At 42.3% G+C, this 23,527-nt stretch overlaps 1 protein-coding gene across 1 annotated transcript in view; it reads right to left on the bottom strand.

Moving 5' to 3' along the window:
• The window catches only part of TIMD4 (T cell immunoglobulin and mucin domain containing 4), a 41,428-nt gene extending 18,118 nt beyond the window's left edge, over positions 1 to 23,310 (bottom strand). The window contains exons 1-5 of the mRNA XM_073010341.1: positions 23,156 to 23,310; positions 15,806 to 16,213; positions 13,001 to 13,432; positions 11,146 to 11,223; positions 9,845 to 9,928 (exon numbers count right to left, since the gene is read on the bottom strand). Coding sequence (XP_072866442.1) covers positions 9,845 to 9,928; positions 11,146 to 11,223; positions 13,001 to 13,432; positions 15,806 to 16,213; positions 23,156 to 23,213 — 1,060 coding nt within the window. The 5' untranslated portion in view covers positions 23,214 to 23,310. The remainder of the gene's footprint in view (positions 1 to 9,844; positions 9,929 to 11,145; positions 11,224 to 13,000; positions 13,433 to 15,805; positions 16,214 to 23,155) is intronic.
• Between the last annotated feature and the right edge of the window lie 217 nt (positions 23,311 to 23,527).

Raw genomic sequence — 23,527 nt, 5'->3', positions numbered from 1 at the left:
GCGCGGTGGCTCACGCCTGTAATCCCAGCACTTTGGGAGGCTGAGGCGGGTCACGAGGTCAGCAGATCGAGACCATTCTGGCTAATACGGTGAAATCCCATCTCTACTAAAAATACAAAAAATTATCCAGGTGTGGTGGCGGGTGCCTGTAGTCCCAGCTACTCGGGAGGCTGAGGCAGGAGAATGGCGTGAAACCGGGAGGGGGAGCTTGCAGTGAGCCGAGATCATGCCACTGCACTCCAGCCTGGGCGACAGAGCAAGACTCCGTCTCAAAAAAAAAAAAAAAAAAAAAAGGGGGGGAGAGAGAGAGAAAGAGAAAGAGGAGGAAATGAAAGCTCTGAGGGGTCCATATCTTGCCCAAGGTTGCATTGGTAATAATGAGAGCTAGTGAATGGTAGGGCAATGACATCTGATTCCAGGTTCCACTTCTTTTCCCCTCCATTGTACTGTTGAGTATCACAGGATTCAACAGTCCCCAATTACAGATGGTAGATCTTGCCAAAGGGCATTTGTACCTTTATTTGTTGACTTGTTTACAGGGCAAAAAACAGAGAGACCACACTGCAGAACTCACTGATGTTTACTCATTTATTCTATCCGCTGTGAAATCAGAGACCTCTCCAGTGCCTAGAAACCCCTCTCCAGCTCTGCGTCAGAGAGACGTTTTGACCTACAGAGGGGGGCCACCCAGCTCAGTTTGTTAGCCATCAGTGAGGACCTATCTTGGGGCTGGCTTTGTGTTGTGTTTCAACAGGTCACCCCTTATTTCTTTTTCACTCTTTGTTTCTCTTACATGGATATACCTCTTTTAAAACTTGGCAATTTTATTTGATCTTATTTGGTTGACATTTCTGAAGGTGAGTTGTTAGATGCTAGAATTACATGGGTTCAATTCCAGTGTTATTAATAAAAAAATTGTACAGTTGGTAGACTAAAATGCTATTGTGAGAAAAAATAATAAGAATCCACTTTTGTCCTTTTCCTTTATCCCCCAGCCGGGTTACCAACTGATTCAAGCCTGTGAACAGCACTGGGCATGAGAGATAAAACAAATCTGTTAATACCTCATGAAAGATGTTGACTTTGAAATCAAGTGCATCCAATTTATTTCTTCCTAACAATGGCATTGATGAGTACAAATGTGGTTTGCTTCATTCCTCTGCCTTTCTCTGTTCCTTCTGCTGAACTTGCACTGAGAGTGGCAATTCCTCCTACAACTTTTCCATGCCCTTGATCAGCAAAAGGCTCAGAAAAGTGTCAGGTTCTGACAGGGCTCAATTTTATCTTTACTTTATTAAAATAGTGCAACGTAGGGCAATGAGCTCTAATTTGGGAGCCAGAAGAGACTCCTACCTAAGGATGAGTGCTCACTCCTCTTTACACTTTTTAAATGTCTCTGTGCCTCAATTTCCTTATTTGTAAAATAAGGAGAGTGTACTATACTAGTAATTCCTAACTGCCTTCTTGGGACCAGGGCTGTGGCTTCAAAAGACTCGTCTGAGGTTTGTCAAACATACGATTTCTTGACCCCACTGCCAGAGGTTCTCGTCTGCAAGTCTTGGGTACACTAAGGAGACCTATATTTTTACTGAGTTCCCTGTGATTCCAACGCATGATCAGGTCTGGTATTCATGGATTAGATGACCTCCAAGTTCAAGGTCCTGGTTCCCCAGTCTTCTCCTACCTCCTTGAGGTCAACATGAGATCTGATTGTTCTCACACCTTCATTTATTCTCTCCTCACCCTCTTCTCTCTTATCTCCAGGTCTAGATCAACCTACCTCTGCCACATTTGACTGCATCCTCCTATGCCATGCCAGAATACACCTTGCTCATTCAACGGCTCCTTCCTTCTCTACCCTGCCTTCCCTCTAAATTTCTTGAAAGAACATCAAACATTCATCCTCTAGCAATTGCTCATTTCGGGATTTCATGAAGTCCGCCCACAGAGCTCACACTCTCTGTCCACTTCATGGTGACCCTGCTGCAGTACACGGTCACCTCTCTAAATGCCTCCTCCTAGAATTTCCTAATCTTTAACTACACCCTCCCTAGGCTTTGACAGCCCAGCTTCCTCTGCCCTTGTGCGCTTATGCATCCCATTCTACTTTTGGTATCTCCTTGTCTAGCTCTTTAGCTGACTTAGGAGTAGCTCCTTAGCTGGCTTTTCTTCCTCCACCACAAGCTCCCCCAGCGTACTGCTTCTTTGTGGGGAGATAGTCTTCCTTTGCACCTCTTCATTTCTCTCTTCATCTCACACAATATCTTTAGGTGATTATACAGGAACTTCCATTATCCCTCCTCCGCTAATGAGGCAAGATAATAAAATGTGTAAGAGCTCAGGTTCAAGCACCAAAGAGACCTGGGATTCAAATTCTGGCCAATTTTTTAACCTCTTCAAACCTTAGTTTTTCTCCTTTATCGTGGACCTTATAATAGAATCTTCCTCGCAGATTCAGACAATTGCTCACAATGAGACAATGCACTGGACACATTGAGCCAAGCCTTGGCATATAATAAGTACTCAATAAGTGCCATTTATGAGCAATGACCTCCCAAATTATATCCTTAGTCTTGTACTATCCCTTTTGAGAGAATATGCATGAAAGTATTGGTGTACTGGCAAGTCTTTATTTAGCACTTATAATGTGAATCATTGTAGTAATTATTTTGATCAGATATAAGTGCCAATTAGCAAAGACACCCACCCAGGAATCCATGAGTCAGCCCAGACCCACACTTCCAACTGCCTGTTAGACACTTCTCAGAGGCATTTCAAACTCAAGATCTCACACACAAACTTAACTCTTCCTCACGGAGCTCCTTTACCAGTTAACCCACACATTGACCCATTCTCCCAACTGCAGAGAATTAGCCGTCCTTCATTCTCCACTTAAGCCACCAAGTCCTCTGACTCCTAATTGCTAAATGGCTGTTACTCTGTCCCCTCTCTATTGTTACTGCTGCTATCATTCTAATCTAGACACTCATGCTTCACCTGAAGTATTGCAGGAGCCTCCAGCCTTGCTCCCATCTAATCCATCTTCCATATCCTTGCCAGAGCAATTTTTCCTAAAACAACTAAAAATGTCACTCCCTACTCAAAAAACGTGAACGATTCCTCATGACTCTGAAATAAAAGATAAATTCTTTAGTCGATCATACAAGTCCCTCAAGAACCTAGACCATTACCAGCTTCCTATCCCTATTTTTGGATTAAACCAGACTGTTAAATAATCACCAAAGACATCATGCTTGTATTACATTTGCCTGTCTTTGCTCATGCTGTTCTTCCATCCTGTTGGCTCTTCCCTCCTTAATAGCATTTTCTCCTTGAAGAACCAATTCAAAGGTCAATGAGTAAAATCAGCCCTGACCCTGGCCCTCATTTTCATTTGCACCTCTTCCATCTTGGGCCCCAGTGTACCTTTTCTTACCTCTATCTCAAAGCAGAGCTCACTAAAGGATGGTTTGTTATTCACAAGCCTGTCCATCCCACTAAAGTGTGATCACTTTAAAGATGAAGGCCATGACTTACTCATTTTTACATGTCCTATGCCACATAAAGTAGCAAGCAAATATATTACCTATTGTCATATATCCAAACCAAATGCCACAGTTACAAAGTACAGATTTAAAATTCCAGGTCCAACCACATTTCCCTCTGAGCATGCTTCCATGGAAAGGCCAGCTTGTTTTGGACCTTGAAGCTTTGACTGGCTTTGCAAAATAAAAATATATAGTCATAGAAAAAAAATATTTCTAAACTCATCCCTAACCCACTCCCCCTATTCTTGTCCCCGGGACCAAGAAATAACTACCGTTAAGTATCACAATGAAAGAAAAATGTTGTTATTGTCAGAGCAATCTTCATTTTTCCCAATTTGAATATTGACAGCAAAGTCCTCTTGTGTTTTTTGGTGCTTTCAATTTGAATTTGTCCTACAGTTTTGACTTCCTGCTGATTATAGATACAATGATTCATTTGGGGCACAAGAAAAAGTGAAACCTCATATTTTAGGAGTACGTAAGGAACCCTGCCTTCAAGAAAGCTCTGCTGAGAAACAGTAACTGCCAGTCTGGGAGCAAAGACCAGTTCTACACGGGATCAGGACCACTGGCCTCTTGCCTTAGCTCTCTTCCTAACTCACTACAAGGCTTCTCTCAATTCCTTGGCCTTCTCTAGGTCTCAATTTCCCATCTTCTTAGTTTCCTAGTATTCCACAGACAAGACTTCCGCCCCGCCCTCCGCCCCCAACATCCCCCAGAAGTTCATAGACACAAGTTTAAAATCCCTGAAATGTGAGTGTGAGTCCCAGTTCTCCCTCTGTCTAGCTGTGTGACCTTGGGTAAATCATTCTACATCTCTGAGCCCTATATCTGGCATCCAGAGAGTGGACGTTAGAATTTGCCACACTAAGTAGGTCTTCTTTGGTTGATATCTGCAGACCAGCCACCTAAAAATTGGAGGAGAGCATTGAGCTACAAGGTATGTACATGGAGTTGCTTTGTAAAATAAATAACACAAACCTGGAAGCATTTGGATGGCAAACTGGACCGCAGCTCTTTTTCAGCTGTAACTTGATTCTCAAGCCTAAATTATAGACTGGAGCCTCAATAGACTGAGCAATGTGAGAACAAAACAACTGAGAGGCAGTTGAAAATTAAAGACGTTCACCCACAGGAATAAAACCAGTAATTGAGAGTTCTACAGAACCATCTAAACAGAGGTCAGTGAAAAGCTTTCAGAATCTCAGATTTATTCTAATACTGAGAATTACTACTATGAGATTATAAAAGCTTTTATAACTTCTCAGGGTTTGTGATTTTGTTATTCCTCAGCTGTTTCCCTAGTGTGATTAGTAGTTTAAAAAATCGTAAAACCAAAAAGTATGTATGTACTTATCAGGAACGGCCAGTCAGTTGGGAGCTGGCAGAGGTGGCCTCTTGTTACCCTGTGGACTGCCTGAAAATGAAAGTTTGTGATCTGGAATAGCAGCAGAGATGTAAAGAAAAGAAAAAAATGGAAGTCCCTCCTAATGACTATTATTTACAAGCCAATAATTATGTACTAGGCATTTTTCTCATGCACGTTGTCACTTAACAGCCCTACACAATAAGCACTACTGTTATCCCCATTTTACATTTTGAGGAAACTGAGATTCAGAAAAGGATAGAAGAAATAACTCACCTGAGATTCTACAAGAAAAACAAAAATCTCACAAAGTGGCAGAGGTAGGATATAATCAGGAGCCTTTGGGCTCCCTGACTCAACTCGTTCAACTCCCACCTAATGCTACCCAACAGGCTACGAGAACAAAGTATAAAAAAGAAAGGATAGGAATTTGAGATGTTATAGAGGCAGTGAACATAAGCCTGAGATACAATCAGTAGGGAACTTAATCCCAGGCCACCTGATTTTATTTAGGAAATGGCATAGTTATGTGGCTTTTTATGTCCTGGCTTCGGAGTCCCTACCCAGTAGAGATGGGGCCTTTTGGGAGCAACTGGGGGCCATTTCACACATTCCTGCTACCAAGCAAGAAATAAAATAAATCCCGGCTGGGCGCAGTGGCTCACGCCTGTAATCCCAGCACTTTGGGAGGCCGAGGTGGGTGGATCACAAGCTCAAGAGTTCATGTATAGTCTGGTCAATACGGTGAAACCCCAACTCTACTAAAAATACACACACACAAAAATTAGCCAGGGGTGGTGGTGGATGCCTGTAGTCGTGGCTCCTTAGGAGGCTGAGGCAGGAGAATCACTTGAACCCAGGAGGCAGAGGTTGCAGTGAGCCAAGATTATGCCACTGCACTCCAGCCTGGGTGACAGAGGTAAGACTCTGCCTCAAAAAAAGAAAAAAAAAGAAAGAAAGAAAAGAAAAAAGAAATAAAATTAATCCCATAGGCGAAAAGGTATGATCAGAGTTCCTAGGTATGGAGGTGTGAGTTTGTATTACTCTAACAGATTTGGGGGGAGTGGGACCTATGTCATGTTTTCACGTGAGTTGTTACCGTTGTTTTGTCTGTTTGTGCTTGTATTTTTTACTGAATTGTAGTTCTTAGCCATTTAGGGCTTTGTAGAATATTTAGAGAATTGAATGAAAGTCCTGGACTTCGCCCCAGAAAAATATGTGTGCATACATACACACAATTATGCATATAATTTCAGGAGGGTCATGCCCTTCCCGCAAGAAGCTCATCTACAGATATCCCCCATCCAGGAATCCATAGGCACAGTTTAAAATCTCTAAAAACTGGGTATGACTCCCAGCTCTCCCGCTGTTCAGCTGTGTGATCTTAAGACAAGTCACTCTACATCTCTGAGCTGCATTCTAGGCAGCCTTAAAGTGGAGGCAAGAAATTGCTACCCTGGGTCATGCTAATTTTAGAGAACAATGATTGACAAGACCCTCTTTAAGGAATTAAATCAGCCCGCAACCACGGAAGTTTTGCCATCCGAAAATTACGTGAAAAAATGGAGAGGGAATTGAGGATTGTTAGCCAGAGAAAGAAAAATCCATAGAAGCCTGCAGGCCCTCTGAAGTGGGTTGAAAGGGTTTTCATGTGAATGAAGATGTAGTCTTATTCTGTAAGAGGCACCAGAGGGGAGACCAGGAGGAAGCAGAGCAGCATGGTGCTAGAGTGATTTAGAGTTGAAAAGACATGGGTTAGATCCAGGTCGGCCATTTACTGGGCAAGTTTTTAATCTTTAAGGGTTCTAAAATGGAGGTGATACTGGTACCCATTTCTTAGGAATTTGTGGACAATCAAAAGAGATAACACATGTAACGTGTATGATGTTAAAACAATGGCAGACCTACAATGATAGGTGTTAGCTTCCCTAATAAAGTATCTGACCCTCCATTTCTTTACCTATAAAATGAGGATAATATCTATAGTTGCCTAGGAGGTTATTGTGAGATTCAAATAAGAAAATTAATGCAAAAACGCTGATCACAGTACCTAATGCATAGATAAGTCCTCAGGGGATATTAACCACAATTATCACTATGAATGTTTCATTACCAAAAGAACAGTGGGAAGAGAGGAAGTAAGGAGTGAAAGAATTTTATTTCTATCTGTTTTTATGTATCCCTAACAAAAAGCAAGAGTATAATGTTTGTGTGATTTAAAATAAATGAATAGTGGTTAAAAGAATATGACTTTTAATTTCAGATTAGAAAGGCAGATAAAATAAAATGATATCTAAAGAGTGTAGAATCAGAGCTAGACATCCCGGACCGGACACCTGAGAGTTGTGTGGCCTTGGGAGATTTAGATAAAACAAAAATATGAGCATTTGCTAAAGAGAGATTAAATGAAGTGGCCCAGGAAGACAACTTGACACTGACCTAGCACATAATACGTGCTCAATAAACCCTGCTTTTCATCCCTAATGACTACATGTTCCATAGAGACTGACTGGCCTTCTTACACCAACCTCCTCTTCAAGCCAGCAGCAAGGGTTCTCTCTTCTGGCATTTGGTCAAGGAGGAGAGAAATGAAAACTATCAAGAAGCTTATGGAAGGTAAAAATCACACGACCTCTTGTTCCCTTGTAATTCAATGTAAAATAGTTCAAGATTTAAATGGAATAAAGGATGATGGTGTTAGAATGCTCTCCCTACTTTCCATCACCTTTCTAGTCACTGCCTTTTCTTTCTTTGTCAGAAAATAGTCCCCCACCCTTACCCCATCCCATAAACAAAGAGGGTTTGGATCTTTGGCACCCCATTTCCCCTAAATTATCAACTCCTAGTCCAGATTTTCTGTTTTCCCACTGTATGAGTTAGTGCAGGCCAAAGCGTCTTAATATCTGGTCCCCCTTGCATTTCATCCTGAGTTACAGTCTTACTTCAAAACCTGTCCCCTTCCATTCACTCTTGTCTGTTTCCTCCAATTCTGTCTTCTGAGCTTTTTCTTTTTTTTTAGACAGAGTATCACTCTGTCACCCAGGCTGGTGTGCAGTGGCGCTATCTCGGCTCACTGCAAGCTCCACCTCCCAGGTTCACGCCATTCTTCTGCCTCAGCCTCCTGAGTAGAGTAGCTGGGACTACAGGTGCCCGCCATCATGTCCGGCTAATTTTTTTTTTTTTTTTTTTTTTTTTTTTTTTTTAGTGGAGACGGGGTTTCACCCTGTTAGATAGGATGGTCTCGATCGCCTGACCTCATGATCCGCCCGCCTCGGCCTCCTAAAAAGCTGGGATTACAGGCGTGAGTCACCATGCCTGGACTTTTGAGAGTGATGTTACATTGTTTCCTTCACAGAATTAAAGGATGCCTATTTCCTGGCTAATAGACATATAGAAAGGAACTCAAACTCTCCATTAATCAGGATAAGAAATGAACAAGATGGGCCGGGCAAGGTGGCTCATGCCTGTAACCCCAGCACTTTGGGAGGCCGAGGCAGGTGGATCGCCTGAACTTAGAAGTTCAAGACCACCCAGGGCAACGTGGTGAAACCCCATCTCTACTAAAATACAAAAAATTAGTCAGGCATGGTGGCATGCACCTGTAGTCCCAGCTACTCGGGAGGCTAAGGCACAAGAATCGCTTGAGCCCAGGAGGCGGAGGTTGCAATGAGCGGAGATCGCACCATTGCACTCTAACTTGGGCTACAGAGTGAGGCTCTGTCTCAAAAAAAAAAAAAAAAAAAAAAGAACAAGATGACATTTTCTTCTCATAAGATTGAAAAAGTTACACAAATGGTCATATCAAGTGTAGGGAGGATATGGGAAAGCAGATACTCTGTGGGTGGAAAAATAAATTGGCACAGCCTTTTCTGAGAACATTTTTCTACAAGCTATTAAATTTAAAGGTGCACATTTCTTTTAACCAGTAATTTTTACTTTTTGGTCCCCATCCTAACTACAGAAACACTTGCATGAATGTTTAGGGAGGCACGCATGTCCCAGGATGTTCCCTGCCGCACTGTTTATAAAAAGGAAACATTGAAACAATCTAAATGCCCCTCAATAGAAAAGAAATACTGTGAGTACTCATAATATGAAATACTACACAGCAATTTGACATAATGATACATATCTACATAGATTAAAGAAGAAAGTGGACCAATATATAACAATAAGTGAATAAAACAAAATTCAGAATGCTGCATATAGTATGATAACACTGTTTAAAAACATGCACAAAACTGGACTATATATTTTGATATCTATGTAGACACAGAAGGGAATGGAAAAAAGACCTAGAATGGTCATCTTCAACTAATAACAGTTATTATCTCATGGCAGGGGGCTGGGATTGAGGACAAGGAGTGAAAGAGAATTTTATTTCTATCTGTTTTTACGCACCCCTAACAAAAATGCATTAGTGTGATATTTGTGTAATTTAAAATAAAAATTTGAAAAATGAATAGGTGGTTTTCCTACTATCATTCCTGGCGTCAGGTCAGCAGTTGCTAAGGAAGAAAGAAGATTTCAACAGAGGGGCTTCAGAGATGAGCAGAGGAGAGGAGAAGCCAGAACTGATCCTTGCAGCATGTTTTGCTTTCACCCCAGGTGGCAGGAGGATGTGGTACGTGGTCACAAAGGAGCCAGAATAGTTGAATCCCAAGACAACCAGACAGATGACAGATTGTTTCCACATCCAAAGACAAGCCACTCATAAGAACACAGCCCCAGGCCAGGCAGGTGGCTCTAGCACTTTGGGAGGCCAAGGCAGGAGGATCACTTGAGGCCAAGAGGTTTGAGACCAGCCTGGGCAACATGGTGAGGCCTCATCTCTACAAAAAAAAAAAAAAGAAAAAAGAAAAGAAACAAAGAAAGAAAGAGAAATTAATGAAGTAAAACAAAATAAAACAAAAAATCACAGCCCCCTTACCTCCAGGCTGAGGAGAAGACACTGAATCACTCGTTTTCCACATCGACACGTGGGATGTTGGTGGGAGATCCCAAACTTTGGACTCTTTGGAAAAACAAAGGAAAACAGAAAACAGACTTAGGTAAATGCTTGTCTTCCTGCTTTTGGTACTCAACTGTCCCTATACTGACTTCTGTCATTAAAAAAAAAAAAAAAAAAAGTATGTGCTAAACACTGTCCTAAGTGACTACATGGATTCTGTCATTTAATCCTTGGAAAGAGCCACAGGATAGGTGTTATTCCCATTTTACCAGTGAGGAAACTAAGACCCAGAGAGATTAGGTAGCTTAGCTAAAATCACACAAGCAGGAAAAATGCAGGATTTGTACTTCGGCAGAGTGAAGCAAGAGCGCCCGCATAAATCACTCTATCACATCCGTGTGTTGTACTATGACAAACACTGATTTACTTACCTTACAGATGTGTGGTTTCCTTTGCTAGATTATTAGCTCCATTACGGTAACACCTCCCATGTGAGTGCTTACAAACGTGCCAGGCACTCTTCTAAGTCCTTACATGCATGAAGTTATACAACTCTACAACAAACCTAGGAATAAACTGAGGCCAGGGATCCCAGCAAAAAGTAACAGAACTGGGGAGTCAACCCCAAATGGTCCTCTCTAGCACCCCCAAGGATGCCAATCATGTCTTATTTCAGGGTATACTCCGTCCCAGGCCCCAGTAACTACCTAAAGAAGTTTTGATGGGTAGATGACAAGATAAATAATGAAAGAGTGACTGAGTCTCCCTCCACTCTAAAAAGCCAATGCGTTGAATGAGTAAACCCCTCAGCAGTCTCAACAAAGAAGATTTGTGTGCATGACATTAGAATGAGACATCTAAGTGCTACTTAGCCTAGAGTCGAAAAGCAAACATCCTAGAGATGTAGGAAATTAGAATGAGACATCTAAGTGCTACTTATCCTAGAGTCTAAAAGCAAACATCCTAGAGATGTACCATGAGCTACTGCAGAGAATTGCACCAATCAAGAAGGGCCTTCCTTTTCCCTCCCTCCTCCTCTTCCTCCTCCTCCTCCTCCTCCTTCTTCTTTCTCTCTCTGTCTGTCTGTCTGTCTGTCTGTCTTAGCCACAAGAAGGAACAAACTACAAAGGCTGCCCTGAGGCCAATTTGCCGCAGGGGGATTTTATGGCACAAAAGACCCAAAGAGGTTGTCAGTCATCTGATTCAGTAAGACTTTTAGTAATTTCCTACTCCTCAGTCCAAGGGGTGAGGGAGGACAGAGAGGGTGAGTGTCTGCACACCTCTGGATGTCAGCAGGACAGTGTCTGCAGGAGACTCAGCACTACTCCAGGAGTCACTGGGGAGGACAGCTTTTGATTCTGGAAGAGAAAAAGGTTGGATAAAAGGCAGTTAAAAAATAATAGTGTTACTGTGTTTGTGGTGGGTGGTGGGATTTGAGAGTATCTTTTCAAATGTTTTAAATTAATTAATTAATTTTTTGAAACAGAATCTTGCTCTGTCACCCAGGCTGGAGTGCAGTGGCACAATCTCGGCTCACTGCAGTCTCCACCTCCGAGATTCAAGCGATTCTCCTGCTTTCAGCCTCCCGAGTAGCTGGGATTACAGGTACCCGCCACCACACCTGGCTAATTTTGTATTTTTAGTAAGGGATGGGGTTTCACCATGTTGACTGGGATGGTTTGAGCCCCTGACCTCAAGTGATCCGCCTGCCTTGGTCTTCCAAAGTGCTGGGGTTACAGGCATGAGCCCCTGCATCCGGACACTTTTTTTTTCTAATTTATCTAATTTTTTAAAGACAGTCTCACTATGTTGTCCAGGCTGGAATTGACCTCTTGGGCTCAAGGGATCCTCCTGCCTCAACCTCCCAAGTAGTTGGGATTACAGGCTCACATAACCATGTTCCAGGGTATTTTTATGGCTGTCTTGGTGCTTCTTTATATATTTCAAGTTTTCTTCAAAGATTGCAAGTAATTTTTAGAATCAAGGAATAGAAACTACAAATGTTGTGTTTTAAGGTAGTTATTTATTTTAAAGCCCAAAGGAATAAAAAAATACATACAAGAATTGATTGGTTCAGGGTTCATGGATTTTAGGTGACTATTCAGAGTATAATAGAATTAGCCAATTCAATTTCGTAAAGCTATTTGAATTATCCAAGACTTCTTGAGGCAGCTGAAATGTCTAAGAAAGCCTTCAAGCTATCTCATGATTGCTTTCCTAATTCTTACTGAAGAATCAGAGTCTGACACACAGTGACAGCCCTGACAAGCCCCCCTAAGCAATGGAGCAAGTCACTCAGTGAGAGGTACAAGTTGCAGGGTCAAGAATTCCAGGGGGAAAAAAAAAGAAACAAGGCTAGAACTAGCTCACCATCAGGGGATATTTTAAAGCGTCTGGAGGTCTTTCCTCAACCAATATCTAATGCTCAGGCAGTGACTTAACCCCTGAAAGAATGGAACTGGAGTCTGACCAGGAGTGACCTTTCCTGGTTCTTCAATAAACGTCTCTTGCAAGACTCCTTAGAGGTCAACTGGAGAACCCAAAATGCTGACTTTTCAAAAACACAAAGGAAAAGGCAGAAGAAAAGAGAAACCATGAAAAAAGAAAAGAAACAGTTTGGTGAAAACACCTCCTTACACACACACACACACACACACACACACACACGCCTACTGTTAAGGAGTAAATTGTGTCCCCTCAAAATTCATATGTTGAAGGGCTAACCCTCAGTACCTCAGATGCAAATATATAGTGAGATAGCGCCTTCAAAGAGATAGTTAAGGTAAAATGAGGTCATAACAATGGACCCTAAACCAATACGACTGGTATTCTTACAAGACATTAGGACACAGAAGGACAGACAGAGGGAAGACAGCCACCCGCAAGCCAAGGAGAGATGACTTAGAAGAAACCAACCCTGCTGACACCTTGACCCCGGACTTGTAGAACCCAGAGCAGTGGGAAAATAAATTCCTGTTGTTTAAGCCACCCAGTCTGCGGGGTTTGATAGGCCTAGCAAACTAATATACGCATGTGCACACACACACTCACACACACCGAGAGAGAGCAAGTCACTGGGCTCCCTCATTCAGTGAGACAGCTCTGTTCTAAGAAACCCAAGATACATCTGCGTACCTGCAGTGAGGATGGGCCCTTCCTTAGAAGGCTCAGGAGTCAGAAGACCTGTGGCTGCCTCTGGAAGGGTGCTTGGGGTTGGTGAAGGGCACGTGTTTGCTGTTGTGAAGACGGCAGTGGTTGTCATCTGAAGTGGTGTTTCGGTTGTGAGATCTGGTGTGGTCACGACTGTTGTTGGAAGTGCAGCTATGGTTGTTGTCACGTGTGGGGTGGTGGGGGGGCTCGTTGTTCTTGTTCTGCGTGTGGTTGTCGAGGCTGTAACCAACAACAGACATGTCTGGCACCAAGTGGAGATGGAGGAAAAAGAATATAATGCAAGTACATCTGGGACCCATCCATTTCTGTTGCCCTCACCTGGTCCACTGGCCTGGACCATTGTAATCCCCAATAAAATTGTGTTTCCTGCCCCCACCCTGACCCGTTCCTTCCAATCTGTTCTTCACATGTTGGCTACAGTAATCATTTAAAATGTTGGCCAGACGTGGTGTTTCACACCTGTAATCCCAGCACTTTGGGAGTCCGAGGCAGGCAGATCACTTGAGGTCAGGAGTTCGAGACCAGCCTAGTCAACATGGTAAAATCCTGTCTCTACTGAAAATACAAAAATTAGCTGGGCGTGGTGGTGTGCAGCTGTAATCCCAGCTACTCAGGAGGCTGAGGCAGGAGAATCACTTGAACCCGGGAGGCGGAGGTTGCAGTGAGCTGAGATAGTGCCACTACACTCCAGCCTGGGCAACAGAGTAACAGTCCATCTCAAAAAAAAAAAAAAAGAAAAAAAAAAGTCAAATGTAATTATGTCCATCCCCTGCCTCAATCTTTTACTGGGTCCTCCTTGCCCTTAAGGTAAAGAACCCTGTCCTGCACCTTGGCCTGCAAGCTGCAAGCCTCCATTTGACCCCATCTTGCCTTTCTTTCCAATCTCATATCTCCACCCCCTGCTATCACTTTTTCCCACCCAACTGGTGTTTCTTTAGCTCTTTGAATACATCAGCGACTTTCCCGCTGCACGGAACCTTTGTACCTCCTGCTTCCTATTCTTATTCTTCACGAGGCTGACTCCTGCTTCACTCTCATGTCTCAGCTAAAAGGTTACTTCTGCAAGGAGGCCATGCAGATTCTCCAATAATTATTAGGCTTTTTTATTACATGCTCTCATGGTTTACCTCCACAGCCTTTATTGCATTTCATGACTGCACATTTATTTCATTGCTATTGTTTAAAGTCTGTTTATCCCACTCAACTTTAAGCACCATGAGGGAAAATCTGACATTTATTTTGTTCTATGCTACAAATCCGATAACTATCACAGTGTCTTGCACATAGTAGGTGCTCCAAAAACATTGCATGAATGTGTAAATGAGTTCATCAAAAGTGAGCTCAAAGTATGCAACCTAGAGTGAGAATATAGTCTCTTTCAGGCAGTAAAGATTCATTCAAACTGACACCACTTACTCCCTCAACATCTGATTTGAGCTTCATTAGCCACCGTTTATGCTACAAATCTCATCCTCCCTAGAATATGCCAAATTTCCGTGACTCTAATGGACTAGAAAGACACCATTTGTTCCAAGTGAACTTGGAAATGACCTCATAACATATTAAGGTCAAGTATTTTATAAAATAATAGCTGGTTATACCCAACTTGAAAAGAGAAGACTTGAGTGGGAGTCATCTAACTTCAATAAACCTCATTTCTCTCTTCCGCAAAATTGGAATACCTTTTATCTCACAATGTTGCCTTAAGAGAAAGACATAATAATATGTATGTAAGTTCTTAAACTAGAAGCATCTACATCAGTTGGTCTCAAATTTTAGAGTGCGTTAGAGTCACCTGAAAACTTAAGAATATAGGCCGGGCGCGGTGGCTCATGCTTGTAATCCCAGCACTTTGGGAGGCCGAGGAGGTGGATCACTTGAGGTCAGGAGTTCGAAACCAGCCTGACCAACATGGTGAAACCTCATCTCTACTAAAAATACAAAATTAGCTGGGTGTGGTGCCAGGTGCCTGTAATCCCAGCTACTCAGGAGGCTGAGGCAGGAGAATCGCTTGAACCAGGAAGTAGAGTTTGCAGTGAGCTGAAATCATGCCACTGCACTCCAGCCTGGGTGAGAAGAGCAAAACTCTGTCTCAAAAAAAAAAAAAAAAAAGGAATATAGATGTCTAGACTCCTGTCTTCCAAGGTGCCCATCCACTTAGGAATAGAGCCCAAGGATCCTCCAGGTGACACGGATGCAGGTGGAATACAGAGCTCACTTTGGGAAGCTCCATTCCGGACGAGCACTAAAGGTAATTATTGTTAGCATTTTTTAACCATAGGCTCAATGCAGCTCAAATTTTTGAAGTCACACCATATTCCAAATTTCATCCAAAGCAACTGATTGTAACAGAAGAAAGAGCTCCTGAAAACTGCTCTGTGTCCAAATCTCATGCCCTTTCCCCCTGACCAGAAGTGGCAAGCTGTTGGTTTACTGCTTGAAGATGACCCCTGAATACATTTTACTTAGTTCATGCAGTTTTTTTATTATTTTAAAATCTGGCAACATGCAAAATTCAACAGAGTTCACACAAAAATTGATAGATCTGAAAATACTGGACCCAAATATCTGCAAGGTGGTAATGCCCTAGATACGTAGTAGCTGCCTCTTCAGATTGACCCTGCAATTCACTAGTTCCCTTTCCACCTTCCACTCATTTCTGTGACTGCTTTTGTGTTTACTTGCCTACTTCATGCCACGGCACCTTATTTCAAATTCAATCTTCCCACTCACTGTGAAAGCAACTCCAGCCTCTTCACCACCAGCCACTGATCCCATTATCCATTAACCACTGAATCTCTCCTTCCGCAGACATGAGGCCCTTCATGTGCTTACCTCTCTGCAGATTCAGGCGCACGTTTATCTTTACATCGTTGAACCAGCCAGGCACCTCTATGCGGCAGCAGTACACACCGCTGTCACCTTCACTGGGGTTCAAGATGGTCAAGGAGACATTGCCTCTCTGGATAGTCCCCGGAAGTCTATATTTTGCTGACTTTCTTGAGGTCACCCTCGTTCCATCAGTGTGGATGAGCGCCTCCTTGCAACCGGAGTAGGGGCACTTGTCTTTCCCCCAGCACATGCTGTTGCTGTTCTGAGACCAGGATGAGTACAGACAGGGCAAAGTCACCCGGTGACCCAAAACCTCCGTCACAACAGTCTCTGAAGTGACTGGTGCTGCAAAGGAAAAATGCGAAAATTAGGTGATGCAGTACTGAAATCTCTCAAATATGCTACACGGTTTTTGTGCTAACAGATGCTTCCGGGAAGATGAAGAGACTTATAGTCTATGTTTCTTTTCTTTTCTTTTTTTGTTTCTTCTTTTTTTTTTTTTTTTTTTTTTTTTTTTTTTTTTTTTTTGGTGATACAGGGTCTTGCTTTGTCACCTAGGCTGGAGTGCAGTGGTGCAATCATGGCTTACTACAGCCTCGACCTCCCAGACTCAATCCATCCTCCCACCTCAGCCTTCTGAGTAGCTGGGACCACAGGTGCATGGCAGCTTTCCTGGCTAATTTTTGTGTTTTTTTGTACAGACAGGGTTTCCCATGTTGCCTGGCTTATGTGGTTCTTTAGCATAAGTTTTGATGTGCCTTGCTGTTCTCCTGTGCTCCTAACTCCACATGATTCTATCCCCCAAGTGGTGCCAGGTGACCACTTCAATCTCTAACCATGGCAAGACCTTTTTGCTAATTTAAATACTCCGATTTGAGTTCCATTCACTAACCAGTAAACTCTCACATGAAAAATCCTGACCTTGTAACTCAATTTCACTTATTCATATAATCAGGTGGGCTGTTTTCCACAAGTAGATATTGTGGACATCAGGCTTAAAAGCTTCAAATGGGTCTCCTAATCCAGAGAGTACTATGAGAAAAAGATAGGCTGTAAAACTGTATTCCATTTCCTTCTCTCCTTTCAGTGGAAATAACTAGAATTGGAAATCACTTGCTTTGGACTATTTGTTTGCTGTTAGATAATGTGAAGTTAGGTGGAGTTCATGGACTATTTATTTATTTTTAATGGACAAATAATAATAGTGTGTGTGTGTGTGTGTGTGTGTGTGTGTATATATATATATTTTTATTTTTTTTTTTGAGATGGAGTCTCGCTCTGTCACCCAGGCTGGAGTGCAGTGGCACAATCTCGGCTCACTGCAAGCTCCGCCTCCCAGGTTCACACCGTTCTCTTGCCTCAGCCTCCCGAGTAACTGGGACTACAGGTGCCCACCACCACACCCAGCTGATTTCTTGTATTTTTAGTAGAGACGGGGTTTCATCGTGTTAGTCAGGATGGTCTCGATCTCCTGACCTCGTGATCCACCGGCCTTGGCCTCCCAAAGTGCTGGGATTACAGGCGTGAGCCACCGCATCCAGCCACTAATTGTGTATATTTATAGGGTACAATGTGATGTTCTAATATACATATACATCATAGAAAGATTCAATCAAGTTAATTAACATAGCCATTGCCTTACCAACTTAACACATTTTTGTGGCAAGAACATAAAAAATCTATTAGCAGTTTTGAAATATACAACACATTGGGCCGGGCGCGGTGGCTCAAGCCTGTAATCCCAGCACTTTGGGAGGCCGAGACGGGCGGATCACGAGGTCAGGAGATCGAGACCATCCTGGCTAACACGGTGAAACCCCGTCTCTACTAAAAACACAAAAAACTAGCCGGGCGAGGTGGCGGGCGCCTGTAGTCCCAGCTACTCGGGAGGCTGAGGCAGGAGAATGGCGTAAACCCGGGAGGCGGAGCTTGCAGTGAGCTGAGATCCGGCCACTGCACTCCAGCCCGGGCGACAGAGCAAGACTCCGTCTCAAAAAAAAAAAAAAAAAAAAAAAAGAAAAGAAATATACAACACATTAATTACTGTGGTCACCATGCAGTGCAATAGATCACTAAAACTTAGTCCCTCAGTCTAACTGAAACTGTGTACCTTTTAATCAACATCTTCCCTTTCCCTATCCCACCCACTCACCCACCCCCCAGCCTCTGGTAACCACCTTTCTATTGTGTCTATGGGATTAACTTTTTTAGATTCTGCGTATAAGTGAGATCTTGTATTTGTCTTTCTATGCCTTGCTTATTTCACTTTGCATCATGTATTTTTTTTGTTAATTTTAGTGCTAGAAGGAACCACAGGAATTATCTAAAATGGCAGCTGTGCCATTAAAAAAAAAAAAAATACTGAAGGGTAAGGTTTACTGCATCAGTTATTTGAGATGGAATGTTTCTCCCTTTCTAAAATGAAGCATGAGTGTATCCTAACCACTGCTACTCATTAGCATGACCTAGGGAGCTTGTCAAAAAAAAAAAAAAAAAAGAAAAGAAAAACAAAAACAGAGAAAAAGAAAGAAAGAAAAAAGAAAAGATCCAATAGAGAAACTAGCAGAGAACATAATAGACAATTCATAGATAAGGAACTAAGAGCACCCAATAAATTTTGCCCATTAGACTGGCAAAAACTTAGAACACTGATAATATTGAATATTGGTCAAGGTGTGAGTAAACAGGGCTCCAAGACACTTGTGGGAAGGGACTTAGGAAAGGACTTAGCCTTCTGAGACAAACCAGAGTGAAATGGGGGTATAAATTGGTACAGCCACACTGTGAGGAAATTTGATGGTTTCTATTAAGTATTCACTATACATGAGTCCTAGTATGCCTTAGCAATTTCACGTTTGTTATCTACCCTAGAAAAACACATGTTGACAAAGATGCTTATTTGCAAATGTTTATTGCAGCCTCCATGTATATGTGAATGAAATGGACAATGTATATATGGGGAATGGTAAACTGGGCATATTTATTCCATGGAATTCTATGTAGATTAATAGCATTAGAGATAGACCTACATGAATTGGCATGAAGACTCCAAGCTATTTGATGATGAAGAGGGCAAATTTCAAAACAAGACATAAAATATAAAACCCTTCTTATAAAATAAATAAATCAACCAATTTCTTTGTTTTTGTGGGCTCAGACATTTGAAAGTAAATGCACAGAAAAGTGTCTGGTGGGATAGACACCAAACTCAGTGTGTCAGTTACCCCCAGGATCAGAGAAAAGGGATTGGAATTGGGGATAGCAGTCCAAAGGGCATTCGGCTTTATAACATTTTAATTTTTTCACCAGGAGTATTTCTGTGTTACTCATCTTATTAAAAATTCACATAAGAAAAGGAAGCAGACACTGAGTATGGCAGGAAAAACAACCATTAAGCTCACATTGTAAACCCCATTCTGCCAGTTACTGCTTTTGTGTTGTTGGAGGAAAGCCACGATAATCCTGACCTCATTATTATCGCAAGGCAAAGGGGATAATACTCACCTCAGAAATGGTTCTGAGGTCCACATGAAGAGGAATATCAAATGCCATGTGAAATTAACAAAGTATTAATATGTGTAACCAAGGACATTAGAATGTAGAAATAAGACAAAAAAATGGTTCCTGTCTGTTATAAAAGTATCCCTGAGTAAAGCAATTGTTGATATCAAATCAGTTTCACTTCTGTGGAGCTACCTGGAATGGTGGTTAGGTCTTTATGCCAGCTTGGTTCCTTCCTTAGCTGGTGAGCTTAAACAACGCTGGCCCTTCCCCAATCTGTCTCAAAATCACCATCTACAGAGTGAAGGGCATCTTTTAAGAGTACATCCAGCTCCGATCCTTGGTGATTCTGAGCAGTCACTCTGTTTTAAGTTGGTTATCTTAGAAAAGGCACATATAGGCCCGGTGTGGTGGCTCACACCTGTAATCCCAGCACTTTGGGAGGCTGATACAGGTGGATCACTTTAGGTCAGGAGTTCAAGACTAGCCTGGCCAAATATGGTGAAATCCTGTCTCTACTAAAAAAAATACAAAAAATTAACCGGGTGTGGTGGCAGGTGCCTGTAATCCCAGCTACTTAGGAGGCTGAGGCAGGAGAATTGCTTGAGCCTGGGAGGCAGAAGTTGCCATGAGCCGAGATTGCACCACTGCACTCCAGCCTGGGCAGTAGAGTGAGACTCTGTCTCAAAAAAAAAAAAAAAAAAAAAAAAAAAAAAAAAAAAAAATTGAAAAACAAAAGAAAAAAGAAAAGGCACATATGAAAAAACAAAATTAAAAAAAAAAAAACAGCTCACCAGGTGCTACCTCCTTCAAGCAGGATTAGAAAATCTCCCTCAACCAGTGTCCTGCCAGTAGCAGGACATGTAGACATAGACCCCTGCAACTTTCAACCTAACAAAACCCTCCAAACCTCAAGTTTCCAGGATAAGACAAAGACAGTAAAAAAAAAAAATTGATGAAAAGGCAAATGGTAGTTTTCTTACATCCAAACAAACCCATACCAAACCCAAAATAAAAGTGTGAAAGTGACAGGGACTGCTTTCATTCTGCAGATTGTTTTTTTCTTCCTTTTTTTTTTTTCTTTTTGAGATAGGGTCTCACTCTGTCACCCAGGCTGGAGTGCAGTGGTGCGATCTCGGCTCACTGCAACCCCTGCCTCTCAAATTCAAGCGATTCTCCTGCCTCAGCCTCCCGAGTAGCTGAGATTACAGGCACATGTCAACACACCCGGTTAATTTTTGTGTTTTTAGTAGAGACAGGGTTTCACCATGTTGGCCAGGCTAGTCGCAAATTCCTGACCTCAGGTGATCCACCCATCTCGGCCTCCCAAAATGCCAGGATTATAGGCATGAGCCACCACACCCAGCCTGTAGATTGCTTCTTCAGTGTCTATAATGTATCAAGCGTGTAACTAGGTGCTGGAAAATAACAAGCCACAAAGCAGACCTGGCCTCCGCTCATGGGGCCTACAGAGTACCTGGGAAGAGAGGCAAGTGAGTGAGCATTTGCTATAGAGTGACAAGTTTGCAGATGCGGGAACTCCAAGGAGGATGAGAACTCATAGCAGAAGCACCTAAACTAGTCCAGAAGCTACAGGGTAGCCAGGAAAAGCCTGACTTAAGTAGGGACCTGAGGATGCATGGCACTATGAAGGAAAGAAAGGCAGAGAGAATAGGATAATACGAGTTTGAGAGGTGAGGAAATACGTTTGTTTTCCCTAAAATGTGGGTGTTTTCTCATGCACCATGTTGGAAAGGTTTCTGCACATACGAAGAGTCAAAACGTAGAAGAAAAAGTGTTTAACATCACTAATCACTGGGAAAATGCAAATCCAAACCACAATGAGATATCACTTCATTTCTGATAAAATGGCTACTATCAAAAAGACAAAAAGCAACCATTGCTGGTGAGGACACAAAGAAAAAGGAACTGTCGTACACTGTTGGTGGGACTGTAAATTACTACAGCCATTATGGGAAACAGTATGGTGATTCCTTAGAAAACCAAAAATAGAACTACCATATGATCCAACAATCCCACTACTGGAGATATATCCCAAAGAAAGGGAATCAATTAAAGAGATATTTGAACTCCGATGTTTATTATAGCACTATTCATGATAGCCAAGATAAAGAATCAACCTAAGTGTCCATCAGTGGATAAAGAAAATGTAGTATACGGCTGGGTGCAGTTACTCATGCCTGTAATCCCAGCACTTTGGGAGACCGAGGCGGGTGATCGCCTGAGGTCAGGAGTTCAAGACCAGCCTGACCAATATGGTGAAACCCCGTCTTTACTAAAAATACAAAAATTAGCCAGCCATGGTGGCTGGTATCTGTAGTCTCAGCTACTCGGGAGGCTGAGGCAGGAGATGCTTGAACCTGGGAGATGGAGGTTGACGTAAAGCTGAGATCGTGCCACTGCACTCCAGCCTGGCAACAGAGCAAGACTCAGACTCAAAAAAAGAAAAAAAAAAAAAAAGGAAAGAAAATGTGGTATATAAACACAGTAGAATATTCAGCCACAAAAAAAGAATGAAATTCTGTCATTTGCAACAACATGAATGGAAACAGAGTTTATTAATATTAAGTGAAATAAGCTAGGCACAGAAAGACAAATATTGCATGTTCCCACTCATACATGAGAGCTAAAAAAGTTGATCTCATGAAAGTGTAGAATAGAATGATAGTCACTGGAGTCTACAAAGGATAGGGGAGAAGGGGTATGAAGAAAGGCAGGTTAATGGGTACAAAAATACAGTTAGTTAGAACATGTGGAAAAAGGGAAAAAATACAATTAAATAGAAGGAATAAGTCCTAGTGTTTGATAGCACAGTGGGGTGCCTATCGTTATTAATAATTTCTCGTGTATTTCAAAATAACCAGAAGAGAACATTTGAAATGTTCTCAGCACAAAGAAATTTAAATGTTTCAAGAAACGAATATCCCAATTACCCTGATTTGATCATTGTACATTGTATGTATATATCAAAGTAACACACATGTAGCCCATAAAACATGTATAGTTATTATGTATCCATTTAAAAAAAGAAAAACATGGACTTTTGTAAAACTGCAAGGGCCGTTCAATATTATCTTGTCCTAGAAGCATAGATTGTGACAACTGGTCATTTAAAAAGCCAGGTATCTCATTTCAAATATGGGAGAGCCAGAGCAATTTAGACGTATTCCCAGTGTCAACAGTTAGTGCCCAAGACGCAGCTGCAGTGCAGGCCAGAACACGTGGCCCTATACCACCAGGATGCAAAGAACTTCACTGGCCAAAACTGAGTGTGTACATTTGTATCATCCAAAACCCAAAAACAACGTGCAGAAAAGAAACCTTACCATAAAGCCTCACTCCAGCAAAACAAAACGAAAAGCAAACACACACTTCTAAACACAGAGGGAATGGTAAGAATTATCACAGCTCTCACCAGAACAAATTCTCCTGGCTTATTGATTATATGAATAACACCCATAGAGGAAATCTCTTTTCCCCAATTTATCTAACCACTTATTTCAGTGTCTCTTCTTCAGTTGCCATTTCTAATACAAGCCCAAATTACCCCAGCCTAAAACCCCCAGACCAGTCTCTGGATATAAACCTCTGCATAACAAGGCAGGACAGACGCCCTCCACAGAAGGAAGCCTGGTAGGGAGAGGGGAGGGATGCAGAAGTGAAGTGAGCTTCCGCTTTACTGAGGCCCAAACCAGTGCATGGAAATCCATCACACAATAGCAAGTCCTCCAATAACTTCTATATAGAAGGTTTCAGAACACTTACTCAGATAAAGCCACCAAAACTCCATCATCAGCCAGAGAATGAGAGGTTCTTTGGACATTTTGATGGTTGACTGGACCCAGGAGTCTGTCTATCTATCCAAAGCCCAACCTCTTATATCCCAGTTAATGCTGACAGGGTGGGACTCTTTAGTTTCATTTCTCTTTTTGCCTCATAATCTTCCCTTTCTCCTGTCCTACATGGCTTCCCCCAGTTGGCGATGCATGATGAAATGTGCTGAGCCCTTTTCTCCTGGTGACTAGTGTGTGTGTGGAGGGATGGCATGGACATCCTTGTGCTTCTTTGTCCATGTGTATAGCAGGTTTCCTATATGTGCACGAGCATCCTTGCATGTGCTGGTGCTGGTGCAAATAT

The sequence above is a fragment of the Chlorocebus sabaeus genome, chromosome 23 (genome assembly GCF_047675955.1).
Source record: "Chlorocebus sabaeus isolate Y175 chromosome 23, mChlSab1.0.hap1, whole genome shotgun sequence".
NCBI classification, from domain to species: domain Eukaryota; kingdom Metazoa; phylum Chordata; class Mammalia; order Primates; family Cercopithecidae; genus Chlorocebus; species Chlorocebus sabaeus.
This window is presented reverse-complemented; position numbering and strand designations above follow the sequence as displayed.